Here is a 21312-nt window from a genome sequence, read left to right on the forward strand (position 1 = left end):
ATTCTAATTTTCTGAAATGATGAATTTGAGATTTTCATTTGTTGTCATTTGTAATCATCAAAATTAAACGAAATAAACATTTGAAATATATGAGTTTGTATGTAATGTATGAATATAATATACAAATTTCACTTTTTAAATGGAATTACTGAAATCAATCTACTTTTTCATGATATTCTAATTTTATGACCAGCACCTGTATGTATTTTTAAAGGTAGCTGTGTTACAGGCACTGTTCGATGAGAGCATTTGCAATATGTATTTGTTTATGTTGCAATACGGATCAAATTAAAAGTTTAAAAAATCCTCACGTGTAATATCTTTCTGTGTAAATATCTCCTATTACAACGTGGGACACCTGCGGCTTAAAATCCAGTGCGGCTTGGACAAATACAAAATTGATTTTCTTTCTAAAATTAGAGCATGCGGCTTTTAATCAGGTGCACTCTGTAGACCGGAATTTAGGATAAATATTTGTTTAATTCATCGGAAAGGGTCTGTTTTTACTGGCTGATAGCTGAATTTGCATAAACTGTAATCAATTCACTCAACAGGTGATCCAAGAGGAAAAACTCTGCACCCCAGTGAAGCTTCAGTTAATCTGGTTCTTACAAAAACTGTGGTCTGTTTTATTATATTTGTCTGTTGCTTGTCCAATGTCTTATAAGTTAGACAATTGAAAAGTAATTTTTTTTCTATTTTGCACTTAAATTTTATGTCTTGGCTGATTCTAAAATAACACCAAAGTCCATATTTCACATTTGGAGTCATTAAGATGTTGTTTTAAACAACAAAAGACTGTCAGTTGTTTCTGTCTTTCTTGGTTCTTTACACTGCTGCCACTTGTGATTTTTCTTAAAACAAATATCTCTCTTACAATGTTTTTTAATTGTATGTTATTTGTCAGTTTTTATTTTGATAAGATTATTTTTTTCACCAAAATTGTTGCAAATCTGAATAAATAAATCACAGATATTTACTGAGCAAGAAAACAGCAATATGCTACAGAGGCTCGGCCTGCTGCTGTCACACCTATGCCTGACAGATCGTTAGAGGAGTTCCTCCTGGAAATAAATGAGAGGATTGCACATAATCAGGTTGTATTACACCATGTTAGGGTTTAGATTTGAATTATACAATCCTTTTTAAGGCGGCCGACAGATGCAAACATATAGCAAGCAATTAAACATACAGCAAATTGCAGAACGAACTCCAAAACAGTTAAACGCGCCACAAACACACAAATGATGTCAGGAAGTGGGGTGAAGGAGGCGAACCCTGAGCACAGACTCATGATAAAACAAAATACAAAAACAAAGGCTGTTGTGGCAGCAGAACTAAACATAAGAACAAGGGAGGCAAAACGGGAGGTAACACAAACCAGCATGAAACACAGGGCAGCACATCGGGGAGGCAAGAGTATAACAATGAACCAGCGAAGAAATGGAGAAAGTGACTGGGTTTTAAAGGCAGAGGGTAATTATGGAAAGTGTGCTCAGGTGAGTGATTACAATTGTAGGCAGGTGGAGATGGCAGGAAAACCAAAACTGACTGAGGAGGGGTAAATGTAGCAGGAAACACAGACATGAGGAACAAGAACAGAACTAGGATAAACAGGAACCAAATAAGACAAGAAACGAAACAATCAAAAAACACCATATGAACCCAAACCCAAAGGAGACCAGAAAACAAACATCAAACACAGGGGAACAAACAAAACCGAATCCTAACAAATGATGCAAACTCCAAAACACACAAACTCAAAAAATGAATGCAAATAAAAAATGCAGCAAAAGAAAAATGCTGCAATCACACAAAATATACAGACGCAAAAGGCAATATGTTGCAAAAAACAAGTTTTTGAAGTTTGCATCATTCATATGTTTGTGGCACATTTAACTGTTTGGAGTTCGTTCTGCAATTTGCTGTTCGTTTAATCGGTTGCTGCACATTTGCACTTGTCGGCCACCGTACATTTACAGGTCAAAACACTTGAGAGAGAAAATTACAGTAGCTAAAATAAAGCAAAAATATTGTCTTACAAAAAATCCATCTCTTGATGGACTCCAATAGCCAATGGTTGATATATTTGTCCTATCGCCCAACCCAAAAATGCAGTCATATCAAACTAAAAATAATCACACCTCTACAATCCCAGGTGAGATTACAGCCAGGATGATGTAGAGCCAAATGTAGGCAAAAATGCTCCAGAAAGCTGTGATGAAAAACACTCGCAGGTGTTTGATTTTGCGAGATTCTCCTTCAGGGATTACCCACACACAAAGACCAATTATCACAAAGAGATTGAAGGCTGCACTTCCCACTATGGTGCCTGGGCCGAGCTCCCCTGATTCAAAGTTGTGTCCACACACCTGGACAAAGGAAAGATGAGAAAAAATTCAAGCACACTTAGAACATTTCTTAATACACCTATGATTTTCAGTTAATATTAACTATTATGCTAAATGCAAGTTCATTATTGCCTGCCATAGAAGGTTGAAAGTGGACAATAATGTTTTTGCAAGTCTGTGGGTTGTGTGTGTGTGTTTCTGTATGCATTTGTGTGTCTGTCTGTTACCAAAATACAGTAGTGGCTACTGAGCATAAAAATTAGTGGGGTAGACTTTTGTTTCCTGAATCACTAACCACACAAATTTTACAATTTGCTTTACATTTTCTGAAAACAGATTGGATATATTTATATATTTTATTTTGTTCCTTTTTTGTGGACTTTGTGAAAACAGTCCGGTCTGATAATTAAGTCAGAGAGACGGATGCCTCAAACTGGTGGGAGGACTTCTATGAAATATTTCTGAGATAGATAGATAGATAGATAGATAGATAGATAGATAGATAGATAGATAGATAGATAGATAGATAGATAGATAGATAGATAGATAGATAGATAGATAGATAGATAGACAGACACTGATTGATTGGGGGATCTAAGTGGCTAAATGCACAGAAGACCGACAATGTTGGAGAAAACTTCCCGTTGTATTCAATTCAATTCAATTCAATTCAATTCAATTCAATTCAATTCAAAAATACTTTATTAATCCCAAAGGGAAATTAAATGTTTTTGTAGCTCATAATCCTGGTTTTGATAAAGAGTTGATGGCTGTTGGCAGGAAGGGTCTCTTGTAGCAGTCTGTCCAGATGTGTCCTCGGTTCTGGTGTCCTCAAAGAGTCCCACCAGGTAAGCCTCGCTGGCCTGCTGCGGAGCCATGACGGCTGAGCTCTGGAAGCTCAGGTCGGTCTTGAAGTCCTGCGCAATCTCCTGGACCAGGTGCTAGAAGGGCAGCTTCTGGATGAGCAGCTCGGTGGACTTCTGGTAGTGGTCGATCTCCCTGAGAGCCACAGTACCGATCCTGTAGAGGTGAGGCTTCTTCACTCCGCCGGTGGTCGGGGCGCTCCTGTGGGAAGCTTTGGTGGCAAGTTGCTTCCTGGGAGCTTTACCTCCGGTGGATATATGGGCGCTCTGCTTGGTTTTGGCCATGGCTGGAGTTCAGGGTTCTTCACACTTGTTGTCATGGTTACGCATCATAACAAAATGTCCAAAAGTAAAAAGGCTTAAGTAAAAATCCTTCCAGCTGCACAGCATCCGATACCAGAGGAAGTAATCATCCAAAAAAAGTGATTTACATCCAGAAAAAAAGAGGAATAAAGTTTTCAAAAGCAATATCTCAGAATGAATGGAACAGAGCTACTCCAACATGCAGCCACCTTGAGCGGCGCAATTCTAGAAGAGGTATATCTCCCCTGTGTCTTCAGTTTTCTGTGTTCAGTTCATGCCCGGTCTGTCAGATCCAAGCTGCTGACTAATAATTCATCTTCTACTTTTAGTCTCACAAATTTTTCCTTTGCTTAAAACTTTAACTATGCTTTAGGCTCAACCCTGTATGTCTGCTAACAAAATATCTTATGAATCACTGGACAAGTTTAAATGAAACTTTCAGAAACTATTTACTGGATGTAGATCTACAACTGATTAACTTTTAGTGTCAACCCAATTAAAGATGGCCGCCACACCCAGTTGACATTAGCCAATGCAGTAATCACTATAACTCTGTCATTTTTACAGCTATTGGACTAAAATTTAATTTGGTAGTAGCTAAGAGTCATTCACAAAACATACTCTCAGTGTGATACCCTATAATATAATGTGATATTGTGCATGCTGTTATTTTCAAGGTTCGCCCAAAACAGCTAAAACACTGTCATTTCCTAACGTGAAATGATCTTAGTGTAAAACTGGCATGAAAGGCAGCAGGTGGTATGCATTTTTTTCAAGGATGCTAGGCAGCATAATTTATTTTATTTGCCCATCTATTAGTTTACAGTTTCTAGCTTGTTTAAATGTGGACTGCACTTTATCAAGACAGATCAAGACAGTTTTTGCTTGTAGTAAAAGTAGACAAATAGAGATACCTCAATGACAGAGAGCAGGATTTCTGGTGCAGAGGAGCCCAGGGCCATAAGTGTCAGGTTAGACACAGTCTCATTCCAGATTCGTACAGTTGTCACTGTGGTTTCACCATTGGGTTTGGTGATGGTCACTTGTTTTTCCTGGTATGATTTCAGTATAGGGTGTTTAAACAGAGCAGAGAAATTGTGTTAGGTACATGCTTGTATACATTAGCTCATAGCACAGATAGGTCACGTAAGTTTTTTTTCTAAAACTGTTGGCCTCACACCACAGCAGTTTGACACAAGTAACTGAAAATAACACAGATCTATGATTTACAAGAGCAGCATGGTGGACGGTGGTATACCTGCTACTGTACAGTATAAAGGTCCTGGATTCAGTCTTCAGTGTGTAGTTTGCATGTTTACTTTGTGTGTGCATGGGTTTTCTCAAGGTATCTCAATTTGTATCCACAGTCCAGAACTAAGCAGATTAGGTTAATTTGTGATTCTGAACTGACCTCAGGATGTGAGTGTATAGTTGCTCATCTTAGTGGGGAAAAATTAGTTGGAAGCAGTTTATTAGAATTTTTATGGTTTTTAACTCATCATTTTTTTTTTGTCAAAATGAGATATTTCCTTAAGTATTGAAATTTTGGCTTTTGCAAACACATAAATAAATGTATTTATTAGTCTTGGTGCCCATGAATCCATTACTGGTTCAGGTTTCTGAAAGGTACTGACCAAACCTTAAAAAATAGTTACTTTAAAAAAGCTTGTCTTCACCATTTTGCCACTTGCTATGCAATATAGCCTTAACAACTGACAGGTGAGTAGTGATATGAAACATCCAATATCATCCCTTCATCTCTCAGTACGTGTAATGATGTGGATGATTATCTGCCAAAAGTTTATGACAAAGTGATCCTGTAATTGCCTATGTCTGTGCTCATTTGTTTATGTTAGCACAATATCTCATGAAACCCTGGGTGAATTTTAATGAAACTTGGATGGACATCTACAACTCATTAACTTTTAGTGTCAACCCAATTCAAGATGGCTGCCATACCCAACTGCCCTCAGAAAACCCCAAAATGGCCCAAATTCAGTTTTACAGATATTGTGCTAAACCCTGAGGTGGTAGGAGATGAGACTCAGTCCCGTCACAAACTACTACTCAGTGCTATTCACTGGGTGTGCTACTCATGAGAACTTTGCTTAAAACTATAGCTGCAACTGTTGGAGTCAACCCTGTTTGTTAGTAAAATATCTCAAGAACTACTGAACAGATTTTCTGAAACTTTTAGAAAATAATCCTTGAATGTATTTCTACAAATGATCAACCTTTGGAGTAAATTCAATTCAAGATTGGCACCATAGTTAATCAACATTAGCCAACACAAAAATGGCTATAACTCAGTCAGTTCTACATATATTGAGGTAATATTTGGTTTAGCAGTAGCTGAGAGTTATTCCCAACCCAAAACTCTGAGTGTAACATCTTGCAATATCACATGAGATTGCGCATAACATTAAATTTAAGGTTTTGAGGTTTTAAAGTGATATAAAATTCCTCAAGGAATGTTAGGCTTTTATTGTACAATTTGTTGAAGAAACCTAATCACTGTTTATAAAGTCAACCGCAGCAAGACAGATTCCATGTGTGTGAATGAGAGGGAGGTGGGTGGAACAGTGAGGCTACAAGGAGGTCAGAGGTCACAAAGGTGCAGGACTTCAAGTACTTAGGGTCCACTGTCCAGAAAAACAGGGAGTGTTGTAAAGAGGTGAGAGAGAGTTCAGGCAGGATGGAGTGGATGGAGAAAAGTTTCAGGAGTGATTTGTGATAAAAGGGTGTCAGCAAAGATCGGAGGAAAGGTTTACAAGACAGAGGCGAGAGCTAAAACTAAAACTTAATTTGAGCCTGAGATGGTTAATCAAAAATAAAATAAAATAAAGACCGAATTCAGCTGCTTCATATGTAGAAATATAAGCTGCAAGTAATTAGAACAGAAATCTTTTACTATTCTGGTGAAGCTCCAAAGAGGGCTTTTATGTAATCTATACTTTTGTTTTATACAAACCTTTCTGAAAGTAAAGTTTGATGAAAAAATGTATTTGCTTTACATAACTAAGTAGTTCAGTTAATAATCTAAAAAAAAATGTAGTACTCATTTTTAAAATGTATTTGTAGGTATGATCAATTGTTATCTATTCAATATAATATTTCAGAATAATGTAACTTTTTCTTAGATAATGTCAAACTGAAAAATGAACACAGAACACTGATCATTATTAACTCATCAAAACCAAATGAACAAGCATTACAAATAAAATGGCTTACATAACTTGTATAAATATTAAACATAATCTTACCTGAGAGGTAATGACTTCTATTGATGCCATGAAGCGGTCTGCAATGATGGACACACCCAGGAACATGTACATGAGACCCAGGAAGTAGATGATAGCTCTCCCTGCCTGTTCCCCTATTGGAGGGTTGAGGGGCAGCCACACTGGCAGAAGAATACCAGGTTTACACACCACAACACCCGCACATTTCTTCTTTTCAGGCACTGTGGTGTTATTATATGACTGGTTCTGCTCAGGACTGGATGCTCGTTCAATGACCTGAGACCTGAAGGAGGTGCAGGGGTGGCAGAGGAGGAGCAGAGAAAGGAGGAGAAAGAGGAGTGGGGTGAAGTGAACCGGAAGGAGTCCCATGGTTTCCCTGAGTTAGATAAGCCCTCAGGGTTCGGGTTCACTACGGGAGCTGCAGGGTCACAAGATGGACCTAGAAAAGCAGAAACAGTTTTCTAAGATATAAGGCAGGTAAAAAAGATTTATTAGTAGAGCTTAGTTTACACTCTAAAAAAACCCTACATGTTACCTACATACTTACATAAAGATACATTTAACAAACCTGTGTTCCAAACAATCAAGATCTAAACAATTTTTAAATGATATTTAGGAAATATAAACATATCCAGAATATGATGTCCTCAGCACACAGAAAAAGTTGAACATGAAGCAAGAAATAAAGTTTAAGTATATCAGTAACATTGGTCTCGAAGAGGGCTGCACGATAATGAAAGTGGTTATAGTATTGAAGCCAGAACCAGCTCTTGGCATAGGCCATATAAAAGTATATATTTATTTTTATTATGATATTCATCCATTTTCTTTACCAACTTCTCCTTTCTGGGTCGCCGGGAACTGGTGCCTATCTCCAGCAGTCACTGTGCGAGAGGCAGGGGACACTCTGGACAGGTCATAAGTCCATCACAGGGACATATAGAGACAAACAACCATTCATGCTTTCACTCACACCTATCAATGAACCTAACATGCATGTTTTTGGTCTGTGGGAGGAAACCAGTGTACCCAGAGAAAACCTGTGTTAATTTTTATATTTGCCAACCAGATGGCACTACTTTTTCCCCATTCAAAGTACGCAGCAAAATTTTATACTTTTTACGTTTTTCTACAAGGGTGCCTTAGTACTGCAATGATAAGTGTGTCACTATTGATGTTGGATAATGGTATGTGTAAAAGTTTATGAAGTGTGTCCAACTTCATAAACTTTTTCTCTTTGAAGGACACACTTTAATTCAATATAAAAAACAATAAGTAAAGAAAACAGTCTAATTTTATTTTGGTTATCAAGTTATTTATACAGGTGCACTGCAGACATAGTTATAAGTATGAACAGTAGTGTAGGATCAGTCATTTCAGAGAAGACAAGACTTTACAGCACACAGGGAGCAACAGGTCAAAATGGGAAACCCATACATCCCTTTCACTACCAATACTCTCCAGCTACTTTTGGGGAATACCAAGGCGTTCCCAGGTCAGAGAGGATACATAATCCCTACAGCAAGTTTTGGCTCTGCCTCGGGGGCTCCTCCCAGTGGGATATGCCTGGAAAACATCTGAGGAGAGGCATCCTAATCAGATGCAAACCACCTCAGCTGACTTCTTTTAATACAGAAGAGTAGTGGCTCTAATCTGAGCTCCTTCTGGATGATGGAGTTCCTCACCTCATCTCTAAGGCTGAGCCCGGCTACCCTATGAAGGAAGTTCATTTCAGCTGCTTGTATCCAGGTTCTTTTGGTCATGATCCATACCTCATGAGGTGAGGGTTGGAACGTAGATGACCAGTAAATCGAGAGCTTTGCCTTTCAACTCAGCTATTTTTTTACTATTTCTTAAGCATGGCAGACAACAAGCAATACCCTCTTTACTACTTGTGACTTGTAGAATAACATCTTCACCAAAGCCAGCAATAATGATTATCCTTATCCTTTTGAAAGTCTATATAATGGTTCCAGTGCTGTTTTGTTAGTGTTGCTCCACACCTTTACATAGTAACCCAGATATGGTACAACAAGTGAAGATTACAATACACGATGTGAAAAGATTTGTAATTCAAAAAGTGCTTTGCTTTATTCAAAAGTGAAACACTTCTTCATGCTTTAGATTGTATATATTTTATCTAATTAGTTTTTTTATATTTAATGTTTTTATTGGATTTTTTTATTATTAGAACAATATCTTTTCATCATCTGTCCCTTAGCCTATTGCCAAGGGGGCAGTACAAACATCATTCACCAGCAACCTTAACCTTGGTCAATCCTCAGCAAGACAGAGAGGTCATGGAAAGGGAGTCTTGTCCACGTAAGGAAGTTATCTGCCCATTGAAGAAGGGGATGCTCCCTTTTCAGGTACCTTCCACTCTTCCTTGGAGGATCACGTTTGACAGAGTTCCCTTGGCCCTCACTACATGGGTAAATCACTTTAGTTTCTTTCTCTTGATGTGTGTTAGGAAGAAGTCATGGTCTCCAATGAGGACAAGAATATCATTTACAAGGATAAATGCCCATGGTATTTCTCCTGTCAGTTTGGAAGGAAAGGAACCCAGAATGCAGACTCATGTTTGAAAAAACTAAAGAATGATTTATTTTAAAGAAACAAAAACCAAAGTGCTGACATGGCAGCAAAAACTTACAAAATCCCATCGCTGGGAACACAAGGGGCAAGACACGAAAAAAAACCAGACAGTGCATGACCGCAAAAAACGAACCAGTGAGTAAGTGAAGAACATGAACAGGTTTTAAAGGCAGATGATGATTTGGGAAGTGGACACAGGTGATTAATTACCAACTTGGGGCAGGAGTAGACAGGTGTGGCAGGTAAACTAGTAAAGGGCTGAGGACAGGTGAATAATGACAGGGACACTATGCCCCGGTCCAAATACTCGCACTTCCACCCTCGTTCCACCCTCGTGTCCTTCAAATGCGCGTTCATGCTGAAGGGTTTGAGCGCGTAGTGTCCCAATTCTCCGGTGTGCTCTTTAGCTCCGCCCCCCTTTGTAGGTAGGTAGGTACATTTATTTATATAGCACTTTTCAGCACAAGGCAACTCAAAGTGCTTTACAACACAAGAACAAAATTACAGACAAAGTTACAGAACATGATAATGACAGGTACTAATTGTCTAAATAAGCTAAGCTTAACCACTACATCTGCGTACTACATCTGCCCCTTCAGCTGAGCCCGCATCCAGGGAGACTTCGACAAAGTATTTACCCACAATTCATTGCTACATGTGACGTTTTGAATTTTTAAAATTATCTTTATTGATAATGAAAGGGTTTTGAATTAAAAGGCGAAACTATTGCAGTGGTGACAGAGCAAGCTGCATCTGTCACAAAATAAAGTGGTTTTCAAATGTAAAGTATTGAAATAATTCTTGTTTCACTCTGCTGTATATGTGTGAATACTATCAAACTTTGCTCCGTATTCAACAAGTCATAACAAAACACATTTGAACAGCCAAATATCTCCTGAAATGACTCTGGAAAGCAATAATACCTAAACTGTACTTTTAAAATCATGCTAGTACCTTCTTAAAATACCAAAACAGAAACCGGTCCGCCATGTTGGATGTTGCACTTATGACGCAGAGGCACAAGTCGATGACGTAACCCGTACTGTCCTAATTCTCCAATTTTTGCATGCTTGTAACCTACGCACACAAACCCTTCTGTGCAATTCGACTGAGTACACACTTCATACAGGGGCGTAGGGTGTATTGCAAGTATTGGGACCAGGCCAAAGAGTAAGGGGGGAGACTACACAACAGCAGAAGGACAAAACACAGATCACAAGAACTAAAATAAAACTTACCAATACACAATAACTTAATATTAAACTAAACACAAGATTACTTAGAATGAAAACAGAACTAAAGAAACACGAAAAAACAATAAACCTAAATACAAAAAGAAAAAATCCTGACTTCTCCAGCTTGTCATGCTCCTTTTTCCTAATATTATTCCTGTATGGTTTCCATTTGATTTTATGATCTTATGGTCATACCAATAAATATATTTTTTTGTAGTCTTTTCATTGTCAAATTCATATGTACGTCAATATAGTTTTACACAGTTTCCAAATAAATTTATTTTGTTTTACTTACATATTGTAAAAATATGCTTCTCTTAAAGGGATAGTCTGGTCATTTTTTAAGTGACGTTCTTTCAAATAGTTATGATCAGTTGGTACCTTATCGGCCGGGACATCAATCATAGAGCACAGAATATGGAGAAAGAGGGAAAAGTCTTCATCCATGCTTCAGTCACTGCAAGCTTAAAACTATTAATCTAATCGTCCCATGTCTATTCAGCAAATGATTTACAACAAGACACATGACATGAGATAGAGTGTTGCCGGCTGATTTGGTGTGAGCTTCTCTGAGGATGCACAGGCGTTGCTGGAACACTTTCAGTCTTTGAGTCCTCCTCAAGAGCTCCACACCACACCACCTAAACCGGTGGCACTGTGTCCTGAAACAGATACTTAGATGTTGCATCTTTGATGCAGCTAGAGTTCGGTCAGCTCATTATAGAGTTGTGATTCAGAAACACAGCCCACATAGCCTGCTGCATCGCATTTCACTTTCCAAGGTCTGCTATGGTTACCACAACCTCAGACATAGGGCCATCTTACACCATTGAGTGGATGCCCTTCCAAAATTTACTTCAACTATGTTTGTAAATGGACAACAGAGCACCTAAAAAGCATATTTATAATAAGGGTGAGAAGAAAAGTAGTTAAATACAGGCATTTTTTTTCTCTTATGATGCTACAGTTAGAGATTTTAGGACCAGGCCATAGTGTCCCTGTCATTATTCACCTGTCCTCAGCCCTTTACATAAAACCAAAAACTCCATACATACACATGCAAATATTATAAAAACTTTTAGAACAAAAAGCTAATGTTTTCACCAAATATTTCAGTAACCTGGATTACAGAGATGAGTCCTAATTTATATATTTTGTCACAGTTCACTGTTCCTGCCACGCCTCCTGTTTCCATGTCACAGTCTCTCTGCTCATGTTCCAGTACTTTTCCACAGTTTCACCACTCATACCACGCCCCTGGATTCCAAGCCACAGCAATCACAGTAATCTTCTCCGCTCACCATCACCACTCAGTCCTTGCCAGATTATTGAACGGTTCACGCCAAGTAGATGTCCAGCGTTACTTCACATTCCATGCCTGCTTTGCTGATCTCAACCCCTTGCCTGACCCTCGACTCTCGCCTCCTGCCTACTCCTTACCAGATACCTCCTCAATGGAGGTACATAACAATGGAGTCAGACGAGCAGCGCTGGCGAAGCAGCATTGAAAACGCCATTTCCGGTTTGGAGAGGAACGTACAGGACATGACGCAGCTAATCCGCGACATGTCTTTGTTTAGCGCTGCGTCACAAAGTCACGCTTTTCCACCAGCATCGTCTCAGTCTTTTGTTTCTCCTGTGCACGAACCAAAGCTTCCGCCTCCAGAGAACTTCCCTGGAGAAGCTAAACAATGTCGGCCATTTCTCAATCGGTGTGAGATCCACTTCCAGCAGCAGCCGTCCTTGTTTCCGTCAGAATGTTCCAAGGTGGCATACGTCATCTCCCTGCTGTCTGGACGAGCTAAGTTATGGGGTACTGCCGAATGGCAACGGGATTCTCACATATGCTATGTTTACAAAGATTTTGCTGCAGAACTTAAGAGGGTGTTTGATCCAGTTGCTCCGGAACGGGACGCCGCCTGCAAGTTATTCTCACTCAAGCAAGGCAGAAGTGTCACAGAATATATTATTGACTTTCATACATTGGCGGCAGATAGTAAATGGAATGATCCTGCTTTGACCGATGTGTTTTTTGAAGGTTTAAAGGATGAGATTAAGGACAAACTTGCGGCTCGGGATCTCCGGAGTTTGAAGGAGCTGGCCACCCGTATTGACCTTCGGCTAATGAAACGAAAACAGGAGAAGCGAGGTAAACCGTCTTTAAAGGATTATCACTGGAATGTCAAGTCTAACATTTCACAGGATTCAAACAGCAGTCATGTCGCTTCGGCTCTGAAAGAACCCATGCAGCTCGGACCTCTTTACCACCTCATAGACCTTACAACTGCCTCATTGACCTCCTCCCAGGTGCTGTCTCTCCTAGAGGAGGGTTATTTTCTCTGTCTCGTCCCCCACATTCAGCCATGACTAAATATATTGAGGAGAGTCTGCAGGCAGGCATTACTAGGCCTTCTGTGTCCCCTGCGGGAGCCGGGTTTTTCTTCATGGGCAAAAAGGACGGCTCATTAAGACAATGTATTGATTACAGGGGATTAAACAATGTTACAATAAAGAACAACTATCCACTGCCTTTAATGGCTTCAGCCTTCGACCTCATTCAGGGAGCCAAGATTTTCACGAAATTAGATCTTCGCAACACTTATCACCTGATACGCATCAGGGAGGGTGATGAGTGGAAGACTGCCTTTAACACAACCTCAGGTCATTACAAGTATCTTGTGATGCCTTTCGGTCTCACAAATGCACCTGCTGTCTTTCAATCCATTGTCAACGATCTGTTGAGAGACATGATTAATTTGTTTTCGTATATCTAGATGACATCCTGATCTTCTCTCAAGACCTAAGTTCCCACAAGAAACACGTCAGAATGGTCCTTCTCCGGTTACTTCAGAACAAACTATATGTTAAGGCAGAAAAATGTGAGTTTCATCAGATGTCGACTTCATTTTTGGGTTTTAATATATCCCCAGATCAGGTGTCCATGGACCAGTCCAAAGTTTCTGCCATCCATGAGTGGCCCGTTCCCAGGGACAGAAAGGGGCTTCAGCACTTCCTTGGCTTTGCTAATTTTTACAGGAAGTTCATCAGGAACTTTAGCCAGGTAGCCACACCTCATCATGCTCTAACCTCAGTAAAGTCCCAGTTCTTGTGGAACAGTGAGGCCCAGAAAGCCTTTGATCAACTAAAGAGTCTGTTTATAAAAGCTCCTATCCTTCACTCGCCCAACTGTGAAAGACAGTTTATTGTCAAGGTGGACCCCTCCAACACAGGTGTCGGGGCTGTTCTGAGTCAGAGGGGCAATGACAACCGGATCCACCCTTGTGCTTATTTTTCCAAAAGACTCTCTCCAGCGGAACAAAACTATGATGTAAGCGAGAGAGAGTTGTTGGCCGTCAAGATGGCTCTAGAAGAGTGGCGTCAAGATGGCTCTAGAAGAGTGGAGACACTGGTTGGAGGGAGCTAAGGAACCTTTCATCATTTGGACCGACCAGAAGAACCTGGAGTACCTGAAGAATGCCAAAAGGCTCAACTCACGTCAGGCAAGGTGGGCAATGTTCTTTTCACGTTTCTCCTTTACTCTCACCTACAGGCCTGGAGAAAGGAACGTTAAGGCAGATGCCCTATCACGTGTTCACGAAGGGACTAAGGAAGGATGCGACCCCGAGACTCTGGAGTTCATCCTGCGTCGCATGGTGCGACTTTCGGTTACCACCTAGAACGAGAGCTCCATTAGGCTCATCTCAGCCACCCACCTCCAGCTTCATGCCCATTCCCCATTTCCAAGGTCATCAATCCTGTTGCAGTTCGCCTCCAACTTCCTACAAGCACCAGGTTTCTTCCAACGTTCCACGTTTCCAAAATAAAGCCTCAGCTGACGTCTGGACTCTGTCCCTCCTCCAGACCCCCACCTCCCGCCCGGTTCATCGACAGCGGCCCGGTCTACACAGTCAGGAGACTCATTCGTTCCAGACGATGGGGCCGCCAAATACATTATCTGGTGGACTGGGAGGGATATGGTCCTGAAGAACGCTCCTGGGTCCCTGCCATAGATATCCTGGATAAGAACCTCATCAAAGACTTTCACAAAGCTCACCCGGGTCAACCCAACGGCCCGTCAGGAGCTGGGCCCTAGGTGGGGGGCTCTGTCACAGTTCACTGTTCCTGACACGCATCCTGTTTCCATGCCAGTCTCTCTGCACATGTTCCAGTACTTTTCCACAGTTTCACCACTCATGCCATACCCCTGGATTCCAAGCCACAGCAATCACAGTAATCTTCTCCACTTGTCCATGCCACTACAAAAGCTCACATCACCACTCAGTCCTTGCCAGATTATTGAACGGTTCACGCCAAGTAGATGTCCATGACTGCCTTGCTGATCTCGACCCCTTGCCTGACCCTCGACTCTCGTCTCCTGCCTACTCCTTGCCAGATACCTCCTCGGACTCTGATCTCTGGTAACCGACCTCGCTTCCCCACTCTGGACATCGCCTTCTGGATTATCCCTTTTTGGATTTGGCTACAGCTTTCTGACCTCTTGCCTGTCCCTGGACTTTCTCAATCTCCTAAACCCCTTTCTGAAGACCACCGCTGCTCCCACCTCGCAGCCCCCGGCTGTCTTACCTGGTCCAGGCCAAGTCCCGATCCAGACTGTGAGTGCTGCTCCTGGAACTAGCGTTCCTATTAGTCTGGTGTTTTCTAATAAAAGGTTAAAACTTTGTTATTGTCTGCTTGTTTTAACTCCACTCACGTCTGGCCTTGTCATATTTGTCTCTTTGTAAGGACCTGCATTAGATCTGAATGCAGATTTTTTTTATAAGCAGTGTAAAGGTTTTTTCCCACAGATGACCAGCAGCAATCAATGGAGCTTTGGTGGATAATGAGTGCAAGCTGATAAGGAGCTGGTACTAGAAGAGCTGGATGCATTATTGATAAATGCACCTAAGTACAGCAGGATATCTTTTCCCTTCATGTTATCAATGAGTAGGCCTGTAAACATTTGTTTGAAGTACTTTGTAGATTTATCAGTTAGCTATAAAACAAATCATTCTTAATCTTTCGACTGAATTGAATCAGGTTGATAAACTGGCAGAAAACTGCTGTTTCTCGTACCACAACTGACCAGAGCCATCCTCTTCAGTGACAGATTCTTTTTGATTTTTCTACACTTGTAATGTTTTCTAGGAACTTCAGTACTGTACATTTAGGCATATAAAAGTGCAAAATGTGACAAACATAAAGTGCAAATCTAAACGCAAACAACTCTCTGATTACAAGACTGTTTCATACCTGGAAGGCAGGGGTCGCTGATTGTTGACAGCTCTTTGGTCCACTTTTCCTCTTCATGCACAGTGAACAGTGAGCTGAATGACAGCTCATCTCTCTTTACTGCCTCTGACACACACGCCGTCTGTCAGCACCACTGATAAGTGATTGCCTAGGGTTATCTTACATTGATAGAAGTGCCAGCAGCAAAGAGGGTTAAACAGTTTAATATTTTCTTCCTGTGCCCTGGTGTGGTGGGGCAGTGGGGATGTTTCTTCTGACGTGCAGAGCACTCATCCATAAAGGTGAAATGAATCATTCAAGTATCAATAACAGAAAATGAATGCGGTCTGACTTACAGTAACAACTCAAACGTCTTCTGGAAAACCCAATGATGTCCATGTCTGCTTGTAGCTTTAGGTGTAGGTGTAAAAACATATCTAGTATAGATCACTTTGTTGCTGCAAGCTGCTGTGTTACTTGTTAAACAGTGGATGATTCATTACTGTCAGGCATCTACCGTCACGGTACAGTGAAACTTTGCACTAAAAAAGGTAACTATCATTAAGAGCAGAGTGAATATTTATGTAGTACCTTTCTTTACATTACATATTATTATTTAATTGGTTTTTAATATGTAAAAATGTAATTTCACTTTGTCATTAAAGAGTTTTTCTTGTCAAAGAGGCCAATTTATATTGACTATGACTGATTTATAATAGCAATAAATAGCAACACATCCATGAGGGTGAATGCTTTTTATAGGCATTGCTTATCCTGTACATTCAAAAAAAGTTAAAAAACAAAAACAACTGGACTTCTATTCTGTAGTTGAAGACGTTTCGCTTCTCATCCGAGGAGCTTTCTCAATTCAGAAATAGAGAGTGTGGAGTTGAGCTTTTAAAGCTGAGATGTGATGTAAACTTGCAAATTGTTCTCACTCTCTTAACAATAGAGGCTCGTTAAGGTCCTTGTTTGTCTGACTCACTGATGGGCCACTCTGGTCACATGAGTGCAAGTGTTGATTGGAGTGAAACTGACTGGGGATCAGGCCTAAAGCTCCATTATATGTTTTTGAAAGCTGTAATCTGAGACCACCTCCTCTGTTTAATGTTGGTTTCTCCTTTTTAACACAAATGGCTTCTTTTACCCCCCTCTCGAACCATCTGTCTTCTCGGTCCAAAATATGAACATTTTGATCCTGAAAGGAGTGTCCCTTATCCTTGAGGTGTAGGTGAACAGCTGAGTCCTGTCCAGAAGAGGTGGCTCTCCTGTGTTGAGCCATGCGTCTGTGGAGAGGTTGTTTGGTCTCTCCAATATAGAGGTCTGAACATTCTTCGCTGCACTGAACTGCAGACACAACTCCGCTCAGTTTTGGTTTGGGTGTTTTGTCCTTAGGGTGGACCAACCTCTGCCTGAGAGTCTTGTTGGGTTTGAAATGTACCGGGATATTGTGTTTGGAGAAAATCCTTCTGAGTTTCTCGGATACTCCAGCAACGTAAGGAATGACAATGTTCTTTCCTCTGTTCCTCTCCTTGTTCTGTTCCGTGTAACACCACCATGGGTTTTATTCTATGGTGTAAGATTTGAAGGAAGAGGTTTGGCACTGGTGAAGGTCACTGTTACCTTCATTCTGAGTTCTTCTGCCCCTTTAATCTGCACATGAATTTAGCTGCATAAATAAAGCATCTCATGCAGTTTAAAGCTTGGAATGCCACACTCTCCAGTTTCAAATTGAAAATGCTGCCAGGATGACAAGCAAAAGATTTTCAACTACAGAATAGAAGTGCTGTTGTTGTTTTTTTTTTAAACTTTTCAGATAAATTAAAAATTCAACAGCTACAAAACAACATCTGTCCAGAGACAGAGTAAAATGTAGAATTCTTTACAAGCTCAGGAATCAAAGTAGTATTTACAGAACTAATTGCCACCAATCAAACCAAACCTGCTACCAAACCTCATTATCTGTTTTATTTAAGCAATTTCTGTAATTAAAATATTTACCTCTAAAACAGTTTATGCTTTTTAAAAGACACATCTTCCTGAAAACACATTTTCTTCAAGTCAATATTTTGACTGATGAGGGTTTACTATAGGAATATGAACCATTTAAATTCGTTATTTGTTTTACTCTTGATATAAATGCTAAAAAAATCTACCTATTGCTAAAAGCAGTCTACCTAAATTAAAGCTCTGGGACAGATTAAAGAGCTCAGCTGAACTGTGATGTCAACTGGCCTTACCTTTAAACTGCTCTGTGTACTCAGCTTAACTTGTGTTCAGAAACAGCCCGACTCTGTATGTTTTTGCCATGGTAACTCCATTGAAGATGACTTTAATATTCATATTTATTATTATTATACTTCATTTGTTTTCCTAACTGATCAGTGGCAGAAAACAAATGTCAATTCACGTGGGTTCTGTTCATTTACACTCCTGGATGTTTCTCTGATTAACGCCACTCTTACTAACTTTAAGAGTTTTAGTTATTGACACTCTCTTGACATGTTTGCTGTGGTAGCATCATCTGTCCATTTCCTATTAATGGATTTAATGGAGCTCTGTGGGATGTTCAGCGCTGTAAGATTTTTTTATAACCCAACTCTGATCAATACTTCTCCACAATTTTGTTTCTTACTTGGGTGAAGAGTTCCTTGGTCTTCATGATGGTTCTTACTTGGTGATAGACATTACTGCTTAAAGGTGTTGAATTGTTGTTGGTGCTGAAGGCTACATGAACAGTTACCACCAGATTGCTGCTATTTTAATTCCCTGCAGTTGTTTTTAAAAGTGATTTTAAATGCCGGCAGTTTGCCTGCAATCCTCCTTTACAAGCTTTGAAAATTGTTCTTTTGAAATTGGTCGTTCTCACGTCGTCTTGTGTGCCGTCATTTATCGGCCACCCAAGTACAATAAGGACTTTATAAGTGACTTTTCAGAATTTTTGGCCAAAATTCTGCCTAAAGACGATTATGTTCTTATCCTCAGTGATTTTAACCCTCTCAGGCTCAAATTAAGTTTTAGTAACAGGAAAAATCAGATATTTGGGGAAATTATCATCTGAGTAAAATAAGGCTCATAAAATATGAATGTGGAGTAATTAGGTATATGCAATTCGCTGTTGCAAATCTGCAACGTCTGCCTTGAGGGTTAATATTCACACTTGTTGCCCAGAAGAGCCAATCTCCAGGAGCTTTTTAAATGTAATTGACTCTTTTAACTTTGTGGAGTCTGTGTCTGGTCCTACTCATATACTCGGGCACACACTCGACTTGTTTCTGTCGCTCTGTCTGGATGTCTCCAATTTGGACATATGCAGCCAAGCGGCACGCACTTGGAAAAAGGACAGGCTACATGTTTCTCTTGGTATTCTCAAAGAGAGCTTGCTGCAGTATCAGAGGACTGTAATAGCTGAGAAAAATAAATATCTCTCAGGGATAATATCTTCTAATTGTAATAACCCCGGTGTTCTGTTCAAAACCATAGATACTGTTCTCCATGCTCCCAAGTTTGTTGGTTTTGACGCCTCCACCAAAATCTGGGAAAGTTTCCTTCACTTCTTCACTGATAAAATTGTGTCAACTACAGCTTGTATTTCTCAGCCTTCCTATGACCCTTCTATCCCTTTGCACTACTCATCTATTTTTGAGCTGGTGTCTTTCTCTTTTCTTGAGGACACAGTTGGCCACATGAGGCCCTCTGGCTCCCCTGCAGATTCTGTCCCACCTTGCTTGTTTAAAGAGGTACTTGCTACTATTGGACCAAGTGTGCTTCAGATTATCAATAGTAGTCTTTCTTCAGGTATAGTACCTGGGGTTTTTAAGCATGCATTTGTATGTCCTCTACTTAAAAAAAACAGGCCTTGACCCCTCTCTCTGCTCCAATTTCAGGCCTATTTCTAATCTCCCATTTATTTCTACAATACTAGAGAAGGTTGTTTACAACCACTTGTTACCATTTTTAAAGGACAATGGAATCACTGAGCCATTTCAGTCTGGGTTCAAAGCCCTCCACAGTACAGAGAGTGCACTTCTGAAGGTTTCTAATGATATATTCTTGTCAACAGACTCTGGAAAGTTTGTTGTTTTAGTGCTATTAGATTTGTCCACAGCCTTTGACACTGTTGATCACAATATCTTAATCTCTCGCTTTGAGCACTGTGTGGGCATTAGGGGTGTCGCCATCAATTGGTTACGGTCCGACCTAACTAATAGGAGTTTCTGTGTAAAAATGGACAATTTTGTGTCTTCCACAGCTCCTTTTCCATACTGGGTCCCCCAGGGCTCAATCCTTGGCCCTCTTTTATTTGCTCTCTACCTTGTCCCCTTTGGCTCTGTTTTTAGGAAACATGGCGTTTCATTCCACTGCTATGTTGATGATTGCCAGATCCATTTTCCTTTGTCACAAAACAATACAGTCCAGCAACTTACACATTGTCTTAATGATATTAAAGCATGGTTTTCTCTTAATTTCCTTAGTCTAAATGAGAACAAGACAGAAGGTGTCTTGTTTGGACCAAGCTGCTGTTCCTCTCCCAGTGTAGATCTTGTCTCACTGTCATCTTATCTCAAGGACCGTGTCACCAACCTGGCGGTGAAGTTTGACTCTGATTTTTAAATTCGAAAAACAGATCAGCAGCATTGTTCAGAAAGGTTTTTATCAGCTTAGTCAAATATCAAAGGTCAAACCAATCCTAGCAAGATCTGACCCGGAGAAATTAATCCACACTTTCATTACAGCTCGTCTTGAATACTGTAATGCACTGTATGTAGGCATTAGCCAGACTTGCCCATCTGCAACTTGTTCAGAACCCTGCCGTGAACCTGTATCTGTATGTCTTTGTGGTTTTTTTTTCTTATTGTTTTAATCTATTGTACAGCACTTTGGTTACCCCTGTGTTTTTTAAAAAAAAAGTGCTATAGAAATAAAGTTGATTGATTAATTGAATTGACTACCTGGAAAGCCTATGACTCGATGCCACACACATGGACACTGGAGTGCTTAAAACTGTACAACATCAAGAGGACACTAAGAGATTTAATTTCTTCATTTTAGCAGCTTTTATAACATTTTTTTTGGCAGAAATTGTCTTTCCTAACGGGTCATTGAAAAAAATATTTTAAATATTCTAAATTGCACATAACTTAACACAGTTCCCAGCCTTTAATCCATGTACTGTCGTGATGTGGGGAGAGCGTGGCAAACCCAATTCGCAGACTCATAATTTAAAAAAAACAAAAAGATTTATTTTTAAATAACAAAAGTGGAAAACAAAAAGCTGACGTGGCAGCAAAACTAACTAGAACAAAAAAATCCCTAAAAGAAATGGCAAGACGAGGCAAGGAAGAACCGTGGACAAAACAAACAACCAACATCTAACCAGCAACAATGAATCGGCAGGGAGGTGGAGAGGAAGACCAAGTTTTAAACACTGGGGACAATCAGGTGAAGTGGGCACAGGTGAGTAATGAAGATTGACAACAGGTGGAGATGGGTG

The 21312-nt window shown here is 40.2% G+C and overlaps 1 protein-coding gene across 1 annotated transcript in view; it reads right to left on the reverse strand.

Moving 5' to 3' along the window:
- Positions 1–15958, reverse strand: part of slc8a2a (solute carrier family 8 member 2a) — a 51627-nt gene extending 35669 nt beyond the window's left edge. The window contains exons 1-4 of the mRNA XM_037979122.1: positions 15840–15958; positions 6781–7198; positions 4432–4569; positions 2145–2372 (exon numbers count right to left, since the gene is read on the reverse strand). Coding sequence (XP_037835050.1) covers positions 2145–2372; positions 4432–4569; positions 6781–7128 — 714 coding nt within the window. The 5' untranslated portion in view covers positions 7129–7198; positions 15840–15958. The remainder of the gene's footprint in view (positions 1–2144; positions 2373–4431; positions 4570–6780; positions 7199–15839) is intronic.
- Positions 15959–21312: the final 5354 nt, after the last annotated feature.

Source organism: Kryptolebias marmoratus, linkage group LG13 (assembly GCF_001649575.2).
Source record: "Kryptolebias marmoratus isolate JLee-2015 linkage group LG13, ASM164957v2, whole genome shotgun sequence".
NCBI classification, from domain to species: Eukaryota; Metazoa; Chordata; class Actinopteri; order Cyprinodontiformes; family Rivulidae; genus Kryptolebias; species Kryptolebias marmoratus.